The sequence below is a fragment of the Camelus bactrianus genome, chromosome 20 (assembly GCF_048773025.1).
Source record: "Camelus bactrianus isolate YW-2024 breed Bactrian camel chromosome 20, ASM4877302v1, whole genome shotgun sequence".
Classification (NCBI taxonomy): Eukaryota; Metazoa; Chordata; class Mammalia; order Artiodactyla; family Camelidae; genus Camelus; species Camelus bactrianus.
Window position 1 is genome coordinate 26011014 of NC_133558.1, and position 22911 is coordinate 26033924.

The 22911-nt window shown below is 39.2% G+C and overlaps 1 protein-coding gene across 3 annotated transcripts in view; it reads right to left on the reverse strand.

The window, feature by feature from the left end:
* Positions 1-22911, reverse strand: part of KIF6 (kinesin family member 6) — a 298810-nt gene that overhangs the window by 273616 nt on the left and 2283 nt on the right. For all 3 annotated transcript variants that reach the window (XM_074348648.1, XM_045509275.2, XM_074348649.1), the window contains exons 2-3: positions 20593-20702; positions 16280-16354 (exon numbers count right to left, since the gene is read on the reverse strand). In XM_074348648.1, the coding sequence (XP_074204749.1) occupies positions 16280-16354; positions 20593-20702 (185 nt within the window). The remainder of the gene's footprint in view (positions 1-16279; positions 16355-20592; positions 20703-22911) is intronic.

The following is a 22911-nucleotide window of genomic DNA, read 5'->3' on the forward strand; positions in this document are numbered from 1 at the left end:
AATGGATGGAAATACAAAAGCATTAGCTGTAAACAATTTGAGGAATCAAGAATCTAATTTGCCTACTGCACAACAAAGAAAAATACATTGCAGTTACATGAATAATTCTGGCTTTCACAGCAACTGCATGTTTATCTAATAATTTCAGACCTCATTCATTTTACAAATATTCACTGGGTAGCTACTATGGGCCGCACTGTTATAGGTGCTTGGGAATCATCGGTGAACAGAATAGAAAAAGACCCCTTTCCTAGTGAAGCTGACATTCAAGCAGAGGAGACAGATAATGTACAACAGACATAGTACATGGGTAAATTATATATGTCAGATGGTGGAAAGTGCTATGGAAAAAAAAATGTAGACTAAGTAGGGGGGTCAGTAGTAGTTGGGGAGGGGTGGGCTGCAGTATTCACTAGGGTGGTTAGGGCATGCCTCATTAAGAAGATGCCATCTGAGCAGAGGGTTTAAACAGGTGACAGTGTGAGCTATGTGCCTATCTGGGGGAAGAGCATTCCAGGCAGAGAAAATAGCCAGATGCCCTAAGGCTGAAGATTTTTGGAGTGCTGAAACCTGAAGCACAGTGAGCAAAGGGGAGAATATGAGAAGATGATAAAAAGTCATAAGTTAAGGGTCTTTTTGTTTACAAGGAGGAAGCAGATCCTGGGCAGACCTTGGGATTGTTTGGTAGGGTTAGTTACAATATTGGCGAGGCCAAATACGTAACAAAAATGCAGGGCCCCTTGTTCGAAAAGGAAAAAGTGCTATCAAAGATATTAAAATATAAAGCTTTTTCCTTTAAAAATATTTGGTACCTATAATATAGTACTTACTTACAATTACATGAATAATAGTTTCACATGAGTAATGATAAACTTTCAAATTGAAAAGAAGTCGGTATTATATTTTATAAAACTAAAAAAATAAAACTTTAGTAATATATCTTGATGGATCATATAATTTTCCTGACTTGTTTTTCTACATATTCATTTACAAGATCATCAAATTTTATATTTTTAGCAATTTCATTTTCAATTAATATAACTGAAAACTTAGCAAATGCAAGATCACAAATAACTCTTCTTTCAAAAGTTTTCCTTCTTGTGATGATAACTTAGGATCTACTCTCTTAGCAGTGTAGGATCTATCATCTTTGAAATATACAATACAGTATTACTAACTACAGTCACCATGGTGGGCAGAGGTAGTCAAAGGGTACAAACTTCCAGTTATAAAACAAGTAAGTCATGGGGATGTAATGTACAAATAATTTTTGATAATTTTTAATTTTGAGTTTTCTCATCTTTCTGCTGATGCAACTGTTACTGGAGTTGTTAAGAGTATTTCACAGGCTGTGACAGCATTGAGATAAATATCCTATAAATTATTTCAAAATATAAATTTTAATATATCTAAGCTGATGAATCTTATAAAACAATTTCTCTAAAAAGACTTAACCCTTCATATAAATCAGTTTCATGTAAATTTGAATTTAATTTTAAATGCAAATATATACAATGTATTTTAATGTTTCCTCTGATACCTCCTGCAACTTGTGGAGGTTGAACAAGCTGAGAGTGGCTTTATAATTTCTACATTGTTCAAAACACCTGTTTAAGCATTCAATCACTATACCTATAGGATTCTAAGGAAAAGTTTAATTTTAAAATTGTCTTCTTCATTAATTAGTTCATCTGAAGCTTCATATGAAAATAAAGTATTTTCTATTGAATGTGATGATCTTTAAATTTAATTTCTATTTCGAAGCCTGCAGATATTTTCTTTACAATGTTGCAGCAATTTTCAAAACTGAAAATTCTAAGCTTTCTGAAGAATTTTAACACCTCTCTGATATGCTTTACTGCAATGTCCACATGTCCGCTTTTATTCGTTAATAACTTACTGATAAAGCTCGCAGCCTGAGCACCAGCAGTTCCTGTTCCAGTGCTCGGGCTGGAGAGTTAAATGTCAGATGCTGCCAGGACCCACTCTCAGGACACAAGGGACAGCCAGCCTTGCAGGGCTGTCCTGGTGCTGCTCCCTTGGGAAGTCCCTACCATCTCTTGTGGCTACTTCTGCTGATGCTGTGGCGGTGGCTCCCCCTTACAGGTCCAGATCCCAGCGTGCCTGCCCCCTCAGGGGTCCCACAGCACCCTGGACTGTTCCTAGCTGTGCAACTGGCCAAATGCTATTGGTGGATGCCACCTCCTCTGCCTAAGCCAGGGATCTCCTTTCTTCATGAATATGCTCCTTTGTTCCATTGGGCTTGACTTATAAAATGCAACTTCAAAAATAAAATTATTAAGAATTTCAAGATGGCAACAGCAGAAGATTAAACCAATTATGGGGCCCTTTTCAGTGCAGAGCCCTACAAGACGACACAGCCCACGTCCAAGAAGCCAGAGCTGCTTCCAGGCCATCATGAAGAGCTGGGCTTTTTCTCTGAATGAAATAGGGAGTAATTGAAAGGCTTGGGGCACAGAAATGACAAGATATGCTTCACCCACAGTCACTAGTGAAGAATACAGGTTTTGCATTTCATGCTGGAGAACTAGACTTGATAACTTTGATTCAAGCATTAAACTTGATTTGCACAACTATCATTTTGCTTCTAGACATTCAATACACTCAAAAGTAATTATTAAAAAAATCATGGTGTACAATCTAAATATATGTATGTTTTATTCTGCCAATCATACCTCAACAAAACTGGGGGGAACAGTAATATTTAAAGCTTTATTCAGGCTAAAATTAGGTATAAACAAAGCAGATCAAGTCAACTTCTAAAATGTGATCCTGATTTAATTAAATGGATTTGGTTGTAATAACCAAAAACCAAGAAAAGGAAGGTCATTATAAGAATATGAGGGCATGTAGAAACAGCCCATTAAGCCTCTATCTCTTAGGACCTCCTCCTTGTATACCTCTGTCTAGGTCATATCTTCTGCTGATTCATAACTGTCCTCCACTCTATCCACTGCGATCCCTCCACACTCTACCTGATCATCTTCCAGCCTCTGCTCCTGTGGCCAGAAGTCTGCTTTGTCCAAATCTCCCCAGTTCGTACTTCCAAGGGCACCACTCTAGTGGCCCCAGATCATTTCTGTTTGGGCAACAGCGTCAGCTCCAGATCCACATCCTAAGTCACGGGCAGCCTTTACATTGCTGCCTTTGACTCAGATTTCTTCTTCTGACCATGCTGCCGGGGACAAAGTCACAGAGTCACAACCACTTCCCCTGGAAACTGGCTGGGACAGTTCTCCCTTATCAGAATCTGTGAGGATGACAGGCATGGAAGCCTTTGCTCAAAATGTCTTCTGATGCACAGCTTAGTATCTTTCATTTCAGTATATCATTGTGCCTGGAATTCTACCAGTCTTGGCCTAATTTTGGTAAACAAGGACCTTACCTTGTTTAACAAAAATATCTCTAAGGAAGTTAGGACTTACTTGCAGTGCCTGATATATAGGTAGCACTCCATAAATGTTAGCTGAATGAGTGATGAATAACATTCAATTTATCTAATCTACTTGTTTTCCTCTGAGAATAGCTACATTGAATGAAGATATTTTTACGGGCAGGAAGATGTTATTTGAAGCACATGAAAATTTGACAGAGCAAGGGAAAAGGGTGTGGTAGTTAGAAAACCATACAGAGATGATGGATGTCTGGAGCACAACAGGCAAAACTCTCGGGTGTGGGAGGTGAAAGGGAGGTTGTCTCTCAACCGCCTGCATCCAACCGCACCCCCCAACACTGGCCAAGACAAAACAAATGTCTCAATTTTCCTATTTGCCAGGAGGAAAGAGTTAACACTGTCGAATGCTGCTGAAAGGTCAAACAGGATGAAGACTGAAAGATGTCCACTGATTCAATGACAGGAACATCACTGGTGAATTTAATCAGGGCAATTTTTGTGAAATGGAAGGAAATACATAAATGCAGCTGTGTGATACATCAATTTAAGGATCACAGGACTATGAAAGGAAGATCTATTCTAGTCTCAGCTCCACAACCTAATGACTGTGTGACACTGCAGAAGTCCACTAAATGCCCAGAGTCCTGGTTTTCTCATCTAAAATGGGAAAAAACACCTATCTACCACAGCGCTACGGTAAAATTAAGTGAGATAATACCTGTGAAAGTGCTATAAGGCTGGCGAAGCCCTATACAGAGTATAATATATCCTCACTGTTCTCAAATAACAGTAAGTAAATTTGTTCATGCTATTTAGCAAGAAGTACACAAAAAAATCTGACCAAAAGCACATGGCCAAGAATAGGAAAGCCAAATTCACTGAGAATGACAGAAATTTTGCTAAAAGAGCTCTGCTCCAAGTAAAGCGACTTTCAAATGAGGAAGATATTTAGATCTACAAGTGACAAAGCATTAGATAGATTTACTGCTCTATTTTCCCCCAAAATTTAAACAACATATTTTAACTATGGTTGTGCTTTTTGCCACAGTCAATTATAAATTCAAATAACTATAGTAAAAATCTTGCCAGTTGTAATCGATCACTACACATTTGGGTAGGAAAGATTTTCCAGAAGGCTTTGCGTTCTATTTGCTTTCTTTGTATATCACTCTTTGGGAGGATGTGAAGGTGAATACAAATAACTAGAAATACCTTTGGATCACCTGTAAATGCATCTTCAAATCCTGAAATAAAGATCTATGGTAAAATTGCAAACTTGTGCCTCAGGAGAAACCAAATCTAAAAACAGTCAAGGGGAAAAAAATCCATAAAGTAAAACATTCATAACTTGGTAAAATCCTGAATTGGAATGAAGAATCTTTTTCTATAAAAACTTGGTGAGGAGCCAAAAATGGATGATGGCTAATAGCACATATTATGTACTGGAGCATATGTTTTCATATATAGTTCATTTGATCATCATGGCAAATGAAGCAGCTATTACAGTATCACTTTCCCCATTTACAGATTAAAAACTGAAACACAGAGAGATTAAGTAACTTGCCCAAAGCCACACAGCTTTTACATATTAAAGTTGGGATCTGAACTGTGCTTGTATGGCTCCAAAGCCCACAGTTGTAATCAATGTGTAATACAATCTCCCACAATTACTTCTTTAATTACCTACCTAATCATAATTAATCATAATTATTTATAAAAAGTAATTATAATTAATTACCTAACTTAGTCCAAATAGTTTCTGATGTCTCTGTTAGTTTTTAATCTTCCTATAAATGTTAACAACAGAGTATTAAACCAAGAGGGGTGCCCTTCTGAACACGGGGCCCTTTGCTGCTATGTAGGTCTCACACCCCAAAAGCCTGTCCTAGTATTAGGATAAGTGCTTCAATTTATTTTAGAAATAAGTGCGATGTAACTTATCAACAAACAAACACTAATTTTGGAATTGTAAAGTTGTACAGAGTACATCTCAGATCTCTGGGAAAGAGATCATTAAAGAAAAATACGAGTACCCTCTGTCCCTACCTTCCCCCACCAACCCCTCCCAATCTATATTAAGCTTTATGCCAAGATCAGAGAATCTCAAACTTTAGTTCTAGTTTAGTGCATCAGAATCACTTAGAAGGCTTGTTAAGACATAGACTGCTCTGATTCAGTAGGTCTGGGTGAGCCCCGAGAATTTGCGTTTGTTAACAGTTTCCTCTGTGATACTCACGCTGCTGGTCCAGGGGCCACACTTCGAGAACCATTAGACTAGACCAAAAAAGCAGCTATCCATTGTTTTATCTTCGATTCACAGAAAAGGCCTCTTTCCAAAAAATATCTCAGGAAGTAACCAAAAGGAAAACTCCTTTGACAAGAAGTAAAACCCATCACTATGCATTCAGCAAGAAAGGGAAGGCTACAGTTCCCAAAGGCTACCCTTCTGTGTCCTAGTTCTCTCACTCAACAAATATTCACAGACCAGCCAGCATGTACCTGACAGCGTTCCCCAAGCTGGGGATACAGCAGTGAACAGGTAGAGAGCCTTTGCTTTCACCAAGTTTACGTCTGAGTGGGACGGAGACAGGCAATTAACAAATTTAACAAGAAAATACTGCGTGCAGTATGTCAGTTGGTGATGATGCTATAAAGACCAGAGCACAGTAAGGAGTGAGGGTGGTCAGGGGAGGTCTCATGGAGAGGACATGTGAGCAGAGAACTGGAGGACAGGACTGGACAGGCCAGGAGCAAACCTGGGAACAGGAGGGTTCTAGGCAAAGGGAATAACAGCAAGTACAGAGGCCCTGAGTTGGGAACGCATTTGATGTGTTTGAGGAATAGTGATATGAAAAATAATGTTTGTAACTATTTATGAATGAGGGAAGTTTTCTCATATGCTCAAGGGTGAACGCCCAGAACAATACTGAGTATGTGAATGTCAGAATATTGGGAAGAAATGTGGCGAGCTCTCTCACCCACACTCAATGTGCAGATAACTTGTCTTTTTTTTTTTTTTCAGATAACTTATCTTCATTCTGGTATTGCATGTATTAAGACCCCAATCTCACATAAAATGGAGGTACAAAGAACACTGTTTCTGGGTTTTCTTTTGGACTTTGTTTTAATCTGCTCTTCTGTTGGGAACTTGCTGAGGAGAGAAGCCCGGAAGTTTTCAGGCTATAACTGGCAGAAATGTGGCTGTAGCAGAAGCGAGCAGTGCTCCCATCCCTGTCTACTCAAGACTCCCTGCACTTATTCACGCTGATGGCTTCTTACTGCCAGGGCCTGTGGCTCTCCGCTCCAACACTGGTCCCGCCTAAGGTGCTTGCTTAGTTCATGTACAGGTGAGGCTGGAAGCAGCCCTCCAACCAATGATGGACAGGGGTGGTTAACTACATAGATGCTCAGCTGCCCCTTGGGTGGGACAACTCCGAGGCAGGCTCCTCACAGCCCCCTAGAGGATTCCAGTGGGACTGATTCCCAGTCGCCCACGGCTGTAACCTGCTCTTTAATGGGCCGGGAAGTGGCTTCCTTTCCTTCCCTGTCTCATTTCTCCACATCCCAACTGGTGCTTCCTGGGCTACTTTCACTCAAATCCTGACCTTGGAATGTGCTTGTGTGAGGCGGGGTGCCAGCCTCAGACAAGTATCTTCTAGCTAAGGAGTCACATCACTGTGTGAGGGCATCTCTGATCTACTGGTCAGTCTCTCTTACTGTCTTTAATTCAAGCAATGTTTTTTTTTATTTTACCAGTGACCCAGTGATTTTCATGTTTCAGAACATGAATGTGCTCTCCCAGAGAAGTCACAGTGCCCACAATCAAATGGCTTCATACAACTCTCAGGCTAGTTGTTCAGAGGTATTTTACCAAATGAATTACAAATAGTTTTAACTTGTTATCATTGCAGAAATGATGGTCTCATGCAATTTCTTGACTGGTCACTCCTAAGAAGGGTATCCAGATTTAGCCTCATTTGTTTACCTGCAATAATAAAATCCCTATTTTTAAAGTGCATCCTTAGTACAACCTAGGCTTGTTTGATGGACTGCACTGCTGCCCTCGGCAAGTTCATTAGGTGTGGGTGGAGGCATTATTATCCACTTTCTTACTAAGAGCTCAGTGGAGCACCTCAAGGTCATGATCTTATGTAACTCCATGGTTACAAGTTCCTGTTTTTAAACTCAAAGCCATGTTTTCAGTTAAATATATAATTTAAAAGGTGTTAAGATTTTAAATTTAAGAATACTAGTAAAATCACAGAAGTCATAAATGTGATGTCACAAGGAAATTCAGTATAGTAGGAAGTGCAGCCAGTAACAGGTACCTTGTTATAAACAATGCCTCTAGTGAGGTGGAACTGTGACCTAAAGTTGAGTAGATCTGTGGGAGCCAATGGGTTTTTGTATGGTTTGGTGGTGACCAGTGTTTTCTACTTGAAAGACAACTTTGAGAAAGAAAATGTTTACTGGCAGGCATATTTTGATGAATTCTAATGAAATTAGCTTTATTGAGGCCCTTGGGGGAGAAGTTCTAGTCTAATTATTCAGATTACCGAATTTACTGAATAGAAGAATACCACAAGACAAGTGACACTAAAATTTTCATATCTGGGAATATTAATATTATACCTAGAAATAATTATACACTTACAGGAAGTTGCAAAGGAAATACCGAGTGGTTCTGTGTACACTTCACCCAGTTTTCCCCAGTGGTTATAGCTTGCTTAACTATAGTGTATGATCAAGACCAGGAAACTGATATTGGTACAGTAGCATTCTATGGCATTTTATCACATGAACAGATTCAAGAAACCATCTCTGCAATCAAGATACAGAACTATTCCATCACCACAGAGATCTACTGATGCTGACAGTTTACCAGTTTGAATGAAATGTAGAAACTTTACTTGCCTTTAAACCTCTTCACCCTCCCGTTTTTAATCGTCATGTTATGCTTTGTTTTTTTGCTTCACCAAACATAACTTTTCAAACTCAAAAGAAGAAAAGTATATTTTATTAATTCATTTAAAATTTTTTTATTGAAGTACAGTCACAATGTGTCAATTTCTGGTGTACAGCACAATGTCCAGTCATGCATATATATACATATATTTGTTTTCATATTCTTTTTCTGTTAATACATATTTTTGTTCTTTTTCTTGCTCCTTCTTCTGTTCTAACGTTCTAAGATTCATTCTTTCTTCATTCCACCCCCACCTTTTTTTTTTGAAAGAACTTCTTTATCCCTTCTTTTAGGGTAGATATGCTGATAACTAATTCTCTTAGTTTCCCTTTGTCTGAAAATGTCTTTATTTCCCCTTTATTCCTGAAGGATAATTATACTGGGTGTTGGTTTCTGGGCTGACAGTCCTCTTCCTTTAGCACTTGAGAATATTCTGCTACTTCCTTCCCAGCTCCATGACTTCTGATAAAAAATACATTATAATTCAAATTATTTTTTCCCTGTAGGTAAGGTATCATTCCTTCTTCATTGTTTTCAGATTTTCTGTTTTTCATTTTCTGAAGTTTAACTAATATTTGTCTTAGGGTGGATTTCTTTGAGTTTATCCTGTTTGGAGCTTTCTCAGCTTCAGAAAGTTCTAGTTTTATGCCTTCTGCCAAATTTGGGGGATTTCCAGTCATTATTTCCGAGAATAATTTTCACCCATACTCTTTTTCTCCCATCCTTCAGCACTCTGATGACATGAATGTTAGATCTTTTGCTGTAGTTCTCACAGGTACCTGAGGGTCTGCTTTTTTTTTTTTCAGTCTATTTTCTTTCTGTTGTCCATGTTGGGTAATTTCTGTTGTTATATTTTCATATTTATTATTTATTGATTCTTTCATCTGACTTCTCCATTCTACTATTGAACCATCCACTAAAATTTTAATTTCAGTTATTGTACTTTTCAGTACAATATTTCCATTTAGTTTTTCTTTATATCTTCATTTTTTTTGCTGGGATTTCATATCTTTTCATTTGTTTCAAACATGTTCATAATTGCTCACTGAAGCATTTTTATGATCGCTGCTTTAAAATCCTTGTCAGATCATTCTGAGACCTGTCTTATTTGTGTGTTAGCAACTGTTTCTCCTTACGGAAGTTAATACTTTCAAAGTTCTTGATATTTCTTATTTAATGCCTACTTTTCAATTGTATCCGAGATAGTTTAGGTATTATTTATGAGATTCTAGATCATAAAACTTCTCTTCTGACATGCGCTACTGGTGTCACCTCACTACTGCCAGGTGGGAGTAAGGGTCTAGTTGCCCCACTTGCCTCTCTTGGCACCTATGGAGGGGCCTCATTCCAGCCAATGGAGGTGAGACTTCAGGCTGTCTTCTGTGCCTCAACTGACACCTCCCTGGATAAGAGGAGGGGCACCTTGCTGATGCTCAGTGACACCACAGCAGGATGGGGAGGCCTTGTTACTGCTGGATAGTGGTGAACTCCCAGATCCCATGAGACTTCCACTGACAACTTGGGGGAGGGGCAAGGGGAAACTGTTACCTCCAAGTAGGGATGAAAGTCCTCCCATGTCCTCAGATACTACCCTGGCAGCAAGGGAATGGGGTGCCTTCTTACAGCCAGGCCTTTGCTGTCTGGGTAAGGGTGGGGCCATGGGTTCTCCATGGTATTTGGATGGAGTAGGGTAACCAGTACCTAAAAGTTTCTGTCTCACTGGGTTGCCCCCTTCCTGGTCCTCTGGCTATAGAGAGAAGAATATTTTTTTTGACACTTTGGTCTGAGTCTGTTGGTGTTTCTGGGTTGCTAGTTTCTCCAGCATCCAGTCTGGGATGCATGAGGCAAACAAAACAAAACAAACAAAACAACACCGGGAACTCACTGCTGCATTGTTCCTTTAGGTCCTGGGGTCCCCTGGCTTCTACCTTCTTGTCTCAACTTTTCAGAGTCTTCTATGTTTCTTTTATATATAACACCCAGAGTTTTTAGCTGTACTTAGTGAGAGCAATAGAGAAAAGCGTGTCTACTTCATCTTGGTCTGGAGCCAGAAGTTACCGCGTATATATTTAAAGTGGCGAAAAGAATAAAGATTTCTAACTTTTCAACCCTTAGACTGAACAGGGCATTGAAGTTCACAAAGTGCCTTTATATGTATTATTTCTTCTCATCCTTAAAACAACTTGTAAACTTGGTATTATTAGCATCTCCCTTTTTCACCTGGAATAATTGATTCAGAAGTGACAGGTCTGACCCAGAGTTATATAGTGAGTTAGTCCCAGGGCTGAAGACAGAATTATTCTACTTAGTGTCAAATTTTTTGAGCCAGGTAAGGTAGAAGCATGAGTGTATGCAGGTGAATAACTGACCAATAAGATTTTTTTAAAAATACTCTTCTGCAGCCCACCTTCTCTTGCATTCTGGTTCTCTTGTCTTGAAGGTGCAGGATCTGTTCTCTGCTTGTGCAGCAAGACTGGGCATCACTAGCAAAGCCTGTTTCCTAGAACACAGGTGAGAGCCCTGCTGGGCTTGGCCCCAGCCCCGCTGGAACTATAGGACTGCCCCTCTTACAAAAAAATCCTTCTACCAAGCCCTGGTGTCCCACCCAGCCAGAGCACCGGTGTACAGACACTGGCCTATGTCATTCTCCAAGTCTCAGGTGGTGGCCTGGGAGCTTTCTTTTTCCCTTCACCCTCTTCTTAGCATAAACTGAAAGACTGCCCTCGATAATGTTCATCATTTGTGAAATCGAAGGTTAAAAAGCAATGGTTCACAGCAGCATTTCAAAAACCAACCTGGTTGGCCTTGTTGCAGTGCAGATGCTTTAGCTGTCCAGCAGCGCTAGCTATGGGGACCTTTATCTCTGGCACAACCAGTCCTCCTGGCAGTGTGCACTGTATTCATTTTGCTCAAACCATGTTCTCCTATAACACTAAATTTACAGATTTTTCCCAAAACTACTCACTGTACCTAAAATAAAATTTCCTACACCCCAAGCTTTTCGGTAAAACATAAGATTGGCTGGAGAACAGGGGTTCTGCAGATTTACAAGTGCATGTGATAAAACCGCCAAAATGTCTAGACTTCCAAATTTTCTCCCTTAATCTTTAAGCAAAATTCGTACTCCAGAATGATGTGCTGTGTTTAGCATGTGGCTTCAGGTATCCCTGACAGAGTACTATGTACTCCCAAGATCAACACACTCCAGCTTGAGAAGTGTAACACTAGGTTAAACAACAAATAAAGATACAAACTCTTTTATATGGGGCAACACTGTACACCACACATATTTGTGGACCTACTAAATTCTATCTTTACAAAAAGTTATTCCAAAATCAATGAGCAAAATTAATATGATAGAGGGCAGTTTTTACCTGTTACTAAATAACATAGGCTATATTTCAGAAAAATCAAAGTTTAGAAGAGGTCCTAGTGGAGATGTACCAAACGATAAATAAGACTCTTCTATTTAATTTCCAATGATACAAATTTTTAGCTTTATAGATTCGCACCACCAGTCACACAATTCTGCAGTCATAGAGTCATAAAACTGATTTGAATTAAGTAGGAAAAGGTGAGCCTAAATTTGTATGATTCCTGAATTACAGAATTTGGGGAAGAAATACAATTAATTTTATTTAGCTTTAATTGTACTCAGTAAACAGAGTTAAGCTACAGTGGGTTAACCCAATAGAACAGCATTAAAGAGTGTGTAGAGTAGCTGGATTTATGTTGGGAATGTGTTCCTGGAGAAGAATCTTCACCAGGAATAGCAGGCATTTCGGTTTAATATCTAAAGCGGCACAGTTTCCATTCACCCGGCCTGCCAAATTATATAATTCTTAAAAAACTTTTTTCAACATATGGGGATAAATATTACTTCAAATGCTGTGTATTAGTGAGCCTTTATTGATATTTTATATTTTACCATTTCAAAGTCACACACTTCAAGTTTACACAAAGTGTTAATGTACTATATGACATATTTAAAGGCAATGAAAATGGTGATTCCTCTGGCTCTTAAGGTAGTGTTAATTTGCTTAATAACCCTCTCCTTTGCAGATGAATCAGAGAGAAATGTGAGTCTGCCTCCATCTGCCTATCCACTTTCCTACAGAGTAGGAGCCTGGCTTAGAGACAGTGACCAGAGCCCCTGGTGGTGAGCAACCCCCAGGAGGAAAGAGCCTTCTCACACCCAGCAGATGAGTTCAGGGCATAACCTGCGCACAGCCCACACCATTCCTTCCCCACAGACACGAGGGGAGGTACAGTGAATAGAAATGGCATTCTCAAATGACAGAGGTGAGCCCACTGCCGAGAATCACCAACTATCTGAGGAAACTCTGTACCAGGAAAGCAAGGCACCAAACTCAACAGAAGAACATTCACATGAAGAAAAAGTATATAGGAAAAAAAGCCAGTGTATCCAAAAAGATAATCATTTTGTTCAGAAGAAAAAGGGTATTACATCAGTAAACAAGAAGACTTTTTTCACTTACTACAAGTGAAAAATAAAACTGTAAAAATTAAAAATTTAACAGGTAGGTGGTAGAGAGTATACAAGGCTGGAAAGCAAATTACCACCCTGGAAGACTGAGCCAACAGTTTCTTTCAGAAGGAGACTACGGAGCAATAGCTTCACAGTGATGAGAGGAAGGGATTGTTAACCTGCAATTCAATATCCAGGCAAACTGCCACTTAACTGGGAAGGGATATAAAGAGCTTCAGAAAGCTCCCATGTCTTGAACTCTCTCTAAAAAAATTACTAGAAGATGATTACCAGCAAAACTAAAAAGGAATCCAGGAAACAGATATGTGGATAAGAAATAGTGATGACTGAAGAAACAAACATAACTTAAGAGATAAGTTTAAGTAAATGCCGATAATGAAAATGATTACAAACAATCCAGAATGAAATGATCAGTTGATCTCAATACTTAAAAGTGCTGGGGGAGTAGAAGAGGCTAAGTAAAAGTGTGCTAAGGTCCCCACCTGGGGAGAAGAGAGACAGACAGGCAGGAAGAGGGAGGAGGTTTAGATGCTGAAAAAAAAATACAAAGTTTAAATACCTGAATTTAAACCACATAGAGGTGTTGAAGCAGAATGTACACCTTGCTAGAGAAAACAGAAAATGGCAAAAACAACAACAAAGAACACAATTAACCAACAAACAGCAAAAAAGAAAAAAAAAAACAAAAAACAGAGAGTATGATAAATGGAAAGAAGTAAGTTGAGAGGAGGAAGAGCTCCAAACACTGTTGTAGTAATTGTAATAAATATAAACAGGTTAAAGAAGCCAATTAAGTATCAGGGACTCTGCATCCGGCTACAAAGACAAAAGCCAGCTATGTTTTATCCACCAGACCCATATTTAAAAATTAAATGGCTCAGGGCTGTTGAGTTAAGAGATCAAGAAAGATAAACCAGATAAAAGCTAACAGAAAAAAAAAAAATAGCAAAAGCAGTTTCAGGAAAAATGGTCTACAAGAAGTAAAGTACTGAAAAGGACAATGGGGAATGTTTCCCTTTGAAAGTTATGATCCACTGGGACAAACTTGAGCAGCCTGGATGATAATGCTCCTGTCTGTCATTTCTAAAATCTTTTCATCATAGAGTTGGGTAACTTTGTCAAGACAGTGAACAAAACAAATAAATCTCCAGCCTTCATGGAGATTTTGTTATAGCAGAAGGCAGACAACAAAACAACTAGTAGGTTAACTATAGAGTATGTCAGATGGTGACAAGTGCTAAAACAAATAAAATAAAATCAGAAAGGGAATGCAATTTCAAGTCAGGTACTAATAAAGGAAGCCCTTACTGAAAAGGGGCTACATGAGCAAACAATTCAAAAGAGCTGAGGAAGCAACTCTGCAGATTTCTGAAGGAAGAAAATTGCAGACAGAGGGCACAGTGGGAGTTGAAGGAGGAAGAAGGAGCAAGATGGGAGAGGTCATCAGCAATGGGAGGGAAAAGCAGACATCCATGAAAGACAGACTGACGTTCCCTCCCCGGATGATTTTAGGAAGCCTCGAAATAAAACACGAGATGAGCTAACTGAAAAATGACATCACCAAAACATTACTAAAAAGAGGAGAATTTTAGAAATGTGTGACACCCAGTCTAGGAGACCTGAATTTAGTCTAAAGGGATGCTATTGGATTGTGACTACAACTAGAATAGCTTAAGTACTCAATTATATTTTACCCACTGTGCTGGAAGACAGTATACAAAGAGAAGGGCTTGATTATCAAGTTCAGGTGTCTAATGGACAGCATGGTGGCTGCAGCTAATAATACTTTTAATAATATGTGCCATATACTTGAGTGTTGCTAAGAGAGATTTTAAATATTCTACCACAAAAAAAACCAAATGGGAACTATGTGATGAGATGGATGTGACAGCTAATACTATGGTGATGATCATTTTGCAATTTATAAATGTATCAACACATATACCTTAAACTTATACAATGTCATGTGCCAATTATACCTCAGTAAAACTGAGGAAAAAAGAGAGAATGGCATGGCTTAGGTGTCAATATATTTTCAGCAATGTCATGGTTGAGGGTGTACTGATCAGTGGACTTGAAAAATGGGTTTATTTCGCAGATGTATTGTTCGTTTTAATCGTAGAGAGATATATATATCTGGGGATAATGAAGTCATTAAAACCAACCAAGTGACTGCAGGATTGGACAGCAACTTTATTAGTAGTAATTTCCCATACAGACTCCCTACAAAATGAGAGTATGCTTATCTAAGGGCTGAGAGTCTGTCCCAAGGAATCTTTGCCAATACATATTGATAAAATGGCCCTCCAACTGATTCAGGATGATTTATTCTCACTTGAGTTTGGTTCTAGTAGGCAGCAGCCCAGACCTATTTGGGTATACAGAAAGAAAAGGGACCTGAGCTAAGGGTCAAGATTTTAAATAGGGTTGTTATACTGAGGTGGATTTGGGTTGACCAGTATTAGGCCTCCCAGGTACCACTGTACCCAGTCCTCCATCCATCTAACCATATGCTTGAAATACTGTACCAAAGAAACAGCACTGGACTTAACAGTTAGACCACCACCTAGGACTCTGCCACCACTAGCCACCAACCCTGAGCAGTGCCATTTAATCTCTCCAATCCTGAGATTTACTGTCGGCCCACCCAGTGGTAACTGGATTTTTAAAAACAGCTCTGACTGAGCTCCTGCCCAGTCTCTTGGCTGTCAGTCCTAGAGTGGGGAGGGAGATATGGTGACCTTCCCCGAAGCTGTGAGCCAAGTTTGCCCTGGCCTTTGGACCCAGGCAAAGGCTTCTTAGTCCCTGGGCAGGGGTGGGGGATACCAGAAAATGCTACCTTCCCCCAAACCTGCCCATCTGTCTGTCCCTCCCTCCTCTTGTTTTCCTTCAGCTCCTCTGGTTCTATTTGTTCATTGGCCGCTATGTTCATTCCACGGGGTTCCCCCAAAAGTGGGGGGGCCTTTTCCTTTCATCCCTTGGGGCACTGGTGTCTGTGCCCTGCCCTGCCCCCGCCTCAAGGCAGCATCTCCTGTTTGAGCCCGCCAGCACAGAAGCCTGCCTGGGAGCACACCCTGGGCCCCTCATTGTGTTGCCAATTTATTAACAACAAATAAACTAATTAAATGGAGACTACTAAAGAACTTTATTTTTTTTTAATGGGAGTAATAAGAGCTATTCTGTCTATCTCACTGGTTTGTTTTGAGGTTGAGACTCCAGATCTAAAGCAAACAAGCGATATGAATAGAGGCTATTAATGCTATTTCATCACAAGCCCTGAAGCCTGAGTATATAATTGATATACTGAAGCATATTACCACAATTATCTGAGAATTGAAGGCGTGATGAAAAACCACTAAGCCACTGAACAAAATATAGGAAATCCTACCTCTCAGCAACTGGTTTGGCAATGTTTTCAAAAATAGCCTCTTGCTTTGCATCCTGATCAAAAATCCTTTGAAATCTGCAAATGTGAAAACAGTAATTATTTAAAAGCCAAGGCTTCAAACACTATTGGATTAATACTTTTTTTTTTCCTAAAAGCTCTGCAAATTACCCCATATTTACATCACTGGGCTTACCTAACCTAACACAATGTTTGCCCTGTAGCCCCAAATACACTGTGCTGTTGTACCCATGGATCCAAATGGTGGGTAAACAGTATTGCTTTGACAAGATCTGCACAATAAATCCCTCTGAAAAACTGCAGCAGCTTTGAACCAAATAATAAACTGTGTGTTTTTTAGCTCTCAAGAGGGACAGTGTCTGCAATTGGCATCATATTCAAATCTAGATAAGAGCATGAAATGGAAACCCAGGAACAGGATGTAAACAGCCAAAGAACTTCTGATGTCCAACCTGTAAGAAAAGAATGCAGCTGTGAAATATGTGATTATTGAACTTAGTTTTAAAGTTTTGAGCTGAAGCTTATTTTCCATTAATTAGGTACTGCATCCTGGTATCAGCTCCTTAATTCTCAGGGCAGTTTGTTTCATTCTGTTGATCATGAGGCAAAAGTTAAACAGTAAATTAAGATAGACCTGTCCTGTAAAGGAAATCTCGATCAGATTGGCAAGGCTGGGGGCCTAGGGATGGGAAGTGGTGTCAATTTCACCCTTCTCGCAATGGTGCTCTGACTTGGCTTAGTAAAGGCTCACGAGCACAGAGGAATACCTGGGGGGAGACTCACAACCTATTCTTTACAGTGTGTTAACTTGCCATTAAAAATCATGAAGAAAGAGAGAGGGAGCAAGACAGACAGGAGGAGGAAAAGGAAAAGAGAGGGAGAGGGCAAGGAGAAGGGGGAGAAAGAGAGAGAGGGGAGAGCATAAGCACATAAGGCAAAATGTTAATAACTGGTGACTTTCCCACAAAGGTAGAAGAGATTTGATTGCATCATTCTTTCACCTCTTCTGCATATTTAAAAGTTTTCAAAATAAAAAAATTGGGGGAGGGGGACTTTAAAGAAAAACCTTTGAAACAAACATGTTGAGGGCATCCTGAGCAGCTTTCACAGTGGCTTAGGAACCTTTGGTGTCGGTGTCTGCTCACACAAGTGAACTGGGCACAGGTTTAATTGAAGTAGAGACTACATGAAATGTAGGTTTGTTTTCACCATGGAGGAGTTCAGAAGGCTGTCAGGAGCTGGACTGGAAACATAGAATGGAATGAAATTCATCTTCAATCAATATTAATTTCAAAAGATTCCTGTGGCTTATCAACCTCACTTTTGAAGAAACAAATAATGAAACTGTATAAGGCACTGTGGGCACTATGACATTTAGCAGGTAAAATTATATTCTAGACAGTAGTATTTACTGAGTGTGTGCCCAGAACACTCCTCAGAACCCTCTAGGTGATTGATAGCTTCGGATATGAATGCTGAGATAACACGACTGCTCAGGTTTTCTGACTGCTGGCAGGTCCTTTCCTTTATTAGGAGGTTAGGTAGGCTTTTTCTACACTCCATTTCAAATTTGGTGCATGCTGATCTCTTCCCATGTCAAACCTGTTCCTCCCGGTCTTCCTCTTCCCAGTAAACGACAACTCCATCCTTTTAAAAATTCAGTCCAAAACCCTTAGAGTATCCTTGACTCCTCTCTTTCCAATACACTCTACATTCAACCCATCAGCGACCACTGTCAGATCTGACCTTCAGAACACACCCAGGACCCAATTATTTCTCAGCATTTCCACTTGCTACTGCTCTGGCCTAAGCTGCCATAATTTCTTGCCTGGTCTCCCCTGCCCTCTGACAGTCTATTTTCCACATGGTAGCAAGAATGATTCTGCTGAAACAAAAGTGAGATTTATCCCATTCTTCTGCTCCCAACACTCCATGACCTTCCCCTGGCACTTTAGGGAAGGCTGCATGTGCTCAGGCCACACTGCTGCCCCTCTAACTTTCTTCCCTTCCAGCCCCCTTGCTTACCCTCCTCCAGCCACACAGATTCCTCACGCTTCTTCAATGCACCAGGCAGGCACCCATCCTAGGAACTGTGCTCTTGCTCTGTCCATGGCCTGGACTTCTCATCCCTTGGATATTTGCAGGTCTGGTTTCCTTGCTTCCTTCAGATTTTCATTCAAATGTACACCTCCCCTGGTCAGCCTGTGAAATACTGCAGCCGTCCTTCCACTTTGCTGCCCTCATCCTGGGTCTCCTCATTCCCCATCCCTGACTTATTTTTCTCCACAGCACTCCACACTTTCCGACACGTGCTGTACTTATTGGTCTGCTTGCCCACCCATCCGCTCCCACTAAAATGTCAGCGCCTAAGAGCTAGAGCATGGTGGCACTCCCTGCTGTATTCCTAGCCGTCAAAACGGCACACAGAGGATGGTCAAAAAAGATTTACTGATTGCATGAATTTTCTTGGGAGAAAATGACCTTTAAAATGCTCAAATATTTCTCTCTGAACATATGTATAAGTTAAATGTTTTCTTAACTTCTTAATTTAAAACACTAAAACCAAAATTTTTAATTCAGAGATTCAGAAAGAAATCTCAAGAGATTTACAATAAGCAAATAACATGTCTACAATAAACATATGCTGAAATGCACTGTTTGTAGCTACATAATACACAGCTACTTTGGAAAGGGCCGATAGAGAGAGGCATGGTCAACTGTTTCTTAGCAATTAAACAGAATCATGCTGAATAAAATGTCTTAGCAAATTCTGGCTTCGTGGAGACATGCCAAGGCCAGCTATCATTAAGTCATAGCTACCTAGGTATGTATTGTGCTTATATCAGGGGGAGACTGCCTGCTTCAGAAAAGCAAGGCATGTATTATAAGGCTGCTCCTTAAAGGATTGAATGAAAGGCAATGAGAAGCCAAAAAGACAACGTGAGGACCACCATGTGCTAGCCATCCCACTTGTACTTAATATAAAAGGAGACCCCAAAAGAAGATGGGGTGGAGGGGGAGGAGAGAATATATATGAGAGACAAAGGGTAGAGTTGTGAAGACCAAAGAGAATCTTTATGAGATAAAATGATAACAATAATAATGAGGAGGATGAGGTGGGGAGGGGAGAAATAAGAAGTAGAGAGAGGAAGAGAGAGAAAGAGAGAGAAACACACACACACAAAAATCTAAGATGGTTTTATCCAAAGAGCAGGGGCAGGAATAGTCTCAAAATAAGGCCTATGTAAAACAGCCTAGAGAGGAATGCATGAGGGCAATCAGCATTCCTTCAGCAGGACCCACAAACCCATTACCTAAGTTTGGGCCAGAGATTAAATATGGGTTTAACTTGAGCTCAAACTTCTTCAGAAATCAAAAGTGGAGATTAAAGGAAATTATGTCATCTGACACTGAAGAATAAAGACAGTATGAAATAGCCATAATCCCCAAATTCAAGGCCTGGGTACCAGAAGAGTATCTGTACCAAAGGCACTGACGATAACCTGAGGGTGGCTATTTGGCACCATGTAGTGCAGCACTCTGTGAGAGAAATATAATGCAATCCATAAATATCAGTATATGTGTAATTTAAAACTTCCTAATAGCCACATTTTTTTAAAAAAGTAAAATTAAACAGGTAAAATTAATTTCAACAATGTATTTTAGCCCAATATATCCAAAATTTGGGATGATTAAAATCATTTTAATATGTGATCAACATGAAAAAAATTCTTGAGATATTTCATATTCTTTTCTTTTCCATACTAAGCCTTCAAAAGTCTTTAATATATCTCCCACCTACAACACATCTCAATTCAGACCAGCTACCTTCCAAGTGCTTAAGAGCTACATGTGGCTAGTGGCTGGCACACTGGACAGTACAGGTAAGAGTGTCCATATAAGGTCAGTATATCATTTATGTTATTAACAAGGCTCATCTGCACGGCACACAGTTTGTTCCTTAAGTTGCCATCTTTAATAAAGGTTAGTTACGCACTGAACTTCCTGTAGGTGCTAAACCATAGTGGGCCAAGGAGGATAAAGACAACACTTGACAAACAGATGTAGTCAAGAAAGGGTAGGACCTTGGGATATCATGTTGGATACAAAAATATGCCCTTTTTAACTTTGGGCATAGCATAGAAGAGACAATTTGCATTCTATCTACTAGATGAGATAGAGAATGGTACTACATTCTCCCCAAGAAATGGTGCCAATGATTTCACAGTGGATATTAATGCAGTATAAGAGTTAGTTCAATAATAAAACAGAATGAAGGAGAAAGAAAAGCTCACTTAAATTTGTAGCTTTCTCGCTTGTTATTCACAAATCCATCTGCCAAATCACGAGGTAAGATGATTTCCAAACTAGGTGTTAATTTTTCATCTTCATCTATGGAATAAATCTGCAAATATGAAGACAACAAATGAATGTAAAATGCTAAAATTACAATTTGAACTATGACCATGTTATTATGACATGCATTGTAGTGGTATAAAAAAAAACCTGTACTTTTAAAATAAAAAGTCATAACATAGCATACTTTGGATAATTTTCTGCTTTAAACTGTATGCACATTCAAACAAATACATGGAACAGAACAAGAGGTAAAACCTAAATCAATGCCTAATCAAAGCTCAGATCCTGTTTGAATGATCTAATATTCAAATTTGAGCATCTGAGTGTCTGTCTTTGCTATTGAGAAACTAATAGCCCTGAAAACAACATATTATCTAAGTATTGCTTTGAAATTATGCACCAGAAGTTAACATTTTACTACAACCAATAAGTACTTCTGAGCATTTATAAAATGCTAGACACAGAGATGAAAGGACAGGGTCTGAGCCTTCTCACAGAGTTCACAAGAATGCCTTAATTCAAGTTATGTTCAAAGAAGCCGAAGTTTCCATGAGACATAGTCAAGCATTTGATAAAAGACATATGGTTTCAAAAGACACATGTAATTCATGTCTTTGATGTCATTTTCAAGGTTCTCCTCCCAGCTCAGCCACTAATTAGAAAATGACCTGGGAGAAATCACTTAACCTCCTTAAGCTGATATGGAAATGAAGGGTCTTTACCAACCCCCTTTACAAATGTAATACTCTCTGATTCTTGCTTTGGTTACCTATTTCTTTATTTATTGGCCAGGAAAAGCAAGAGTCAGGCCTATAAAGAGGTCGTGTGGAATAAAGAAAAGTGTGAGGTTCGGTGTCCAACGCCCTGGGTCCAACACTGATTTCAACTTACCAGCTGTGTGACCAGCCACAACTTTCAGAATCTCAGGACCTTAGACAGAAAATGAAGAAAACAGAATTGCCTCCACTACAAGATGGCTGCGGGGATGAAATGATGTCATGGAAATGGAAGCATTTTGTAATGCACTATAAAAAATGTTAGTCATTAGATTTAGAGGTTTTTAAAAAAGACTTCTTGTCTTTCACCAAGAAATAAAATTCTTTCTAACAGGCAATACTTCCTGTTTAAGACCGATTTAGATGCTTGATTATGAGGGAAAAGTCATATTCTTAAATAAGTAAAAGCCTACCTAAATCTCCAGAAAGTCTGAATAATTTTCCTAAGCAGATTTTTATTGAGCCCTCTCATTAAAAATGTGAAGAATTTATGTAGAAAAGTCATGCTGTAAAATCGAATTATTTGTAGAAAGGAATGGCATCAGGTCCACAGCTTTCAGGCTAGGTTTTCTCAAGAGACATTTAAAAATTATATCCTATAGGGCACTACATTATTTTATTTTTTTAAAAGGTTAATGACTAGACAGGTGAGTGAAAGAGGTGTGTAAGACATAAAACATACAGGAGTGAGGGGTGCTACACATTTTTTAAAAAATCTGTTAACACTCAGTACTCACAAGACTAAAAGGACTATGGACTAGAGTAGGAACAGTGACCCTCCACCCCTCTCTTTAAGCCATTCTTTGAGGAATTAAGAAAAGTCTCAAATCAGAAAACTTGTTTAGTCTAATAGACTGGCTTTCTACTGTCAGTCATAAAAATATTGAATAGGTCTTTTTTTAAAAGAATACAAGACAATTAGGTCAAATGCCAGGATGATGAAAATATTTTAAAATACACAAAGCACTATACAAATGAAAAGTGTTGCCATTGTTAAAATTATCACAGAGATTTATCTTCTCTGTCTTTCAATTTATAAACCTATAAACTATTATAATTTAATTTATAGTGCCTTAAGGAATAAGGTTAATGAAGTAATGGAACCACAAAATGAAGATGGAAAAAAAAAAACCTTTGAATCACCCTTGGTTTAATGCTACAAGGGGCATTTCTAGTCAGAGAAACAACCACACAATCTTTGGAAGGCAAAAGGACAAGGTGCTAAGAGTGGGATTTCTAAGGAAGAGCAGTGATACACTAATTCAAAATTCATTCATCTGTGTTCTCATATTTTTGTGTATGTGGCATCATGTTGCCTCTTGGTAAGAATCTGACATTGTTAAAATACAGTATGACACCTAAAAATACTTCCTGGAGTATCAAACAAGCCACTCCACAGAATCTCACCAAAGAAATGCAAAAGGAGGCACATATAAATATTCAAATATTGCATTTTAAGGAAAGAGGAAATTCAATATT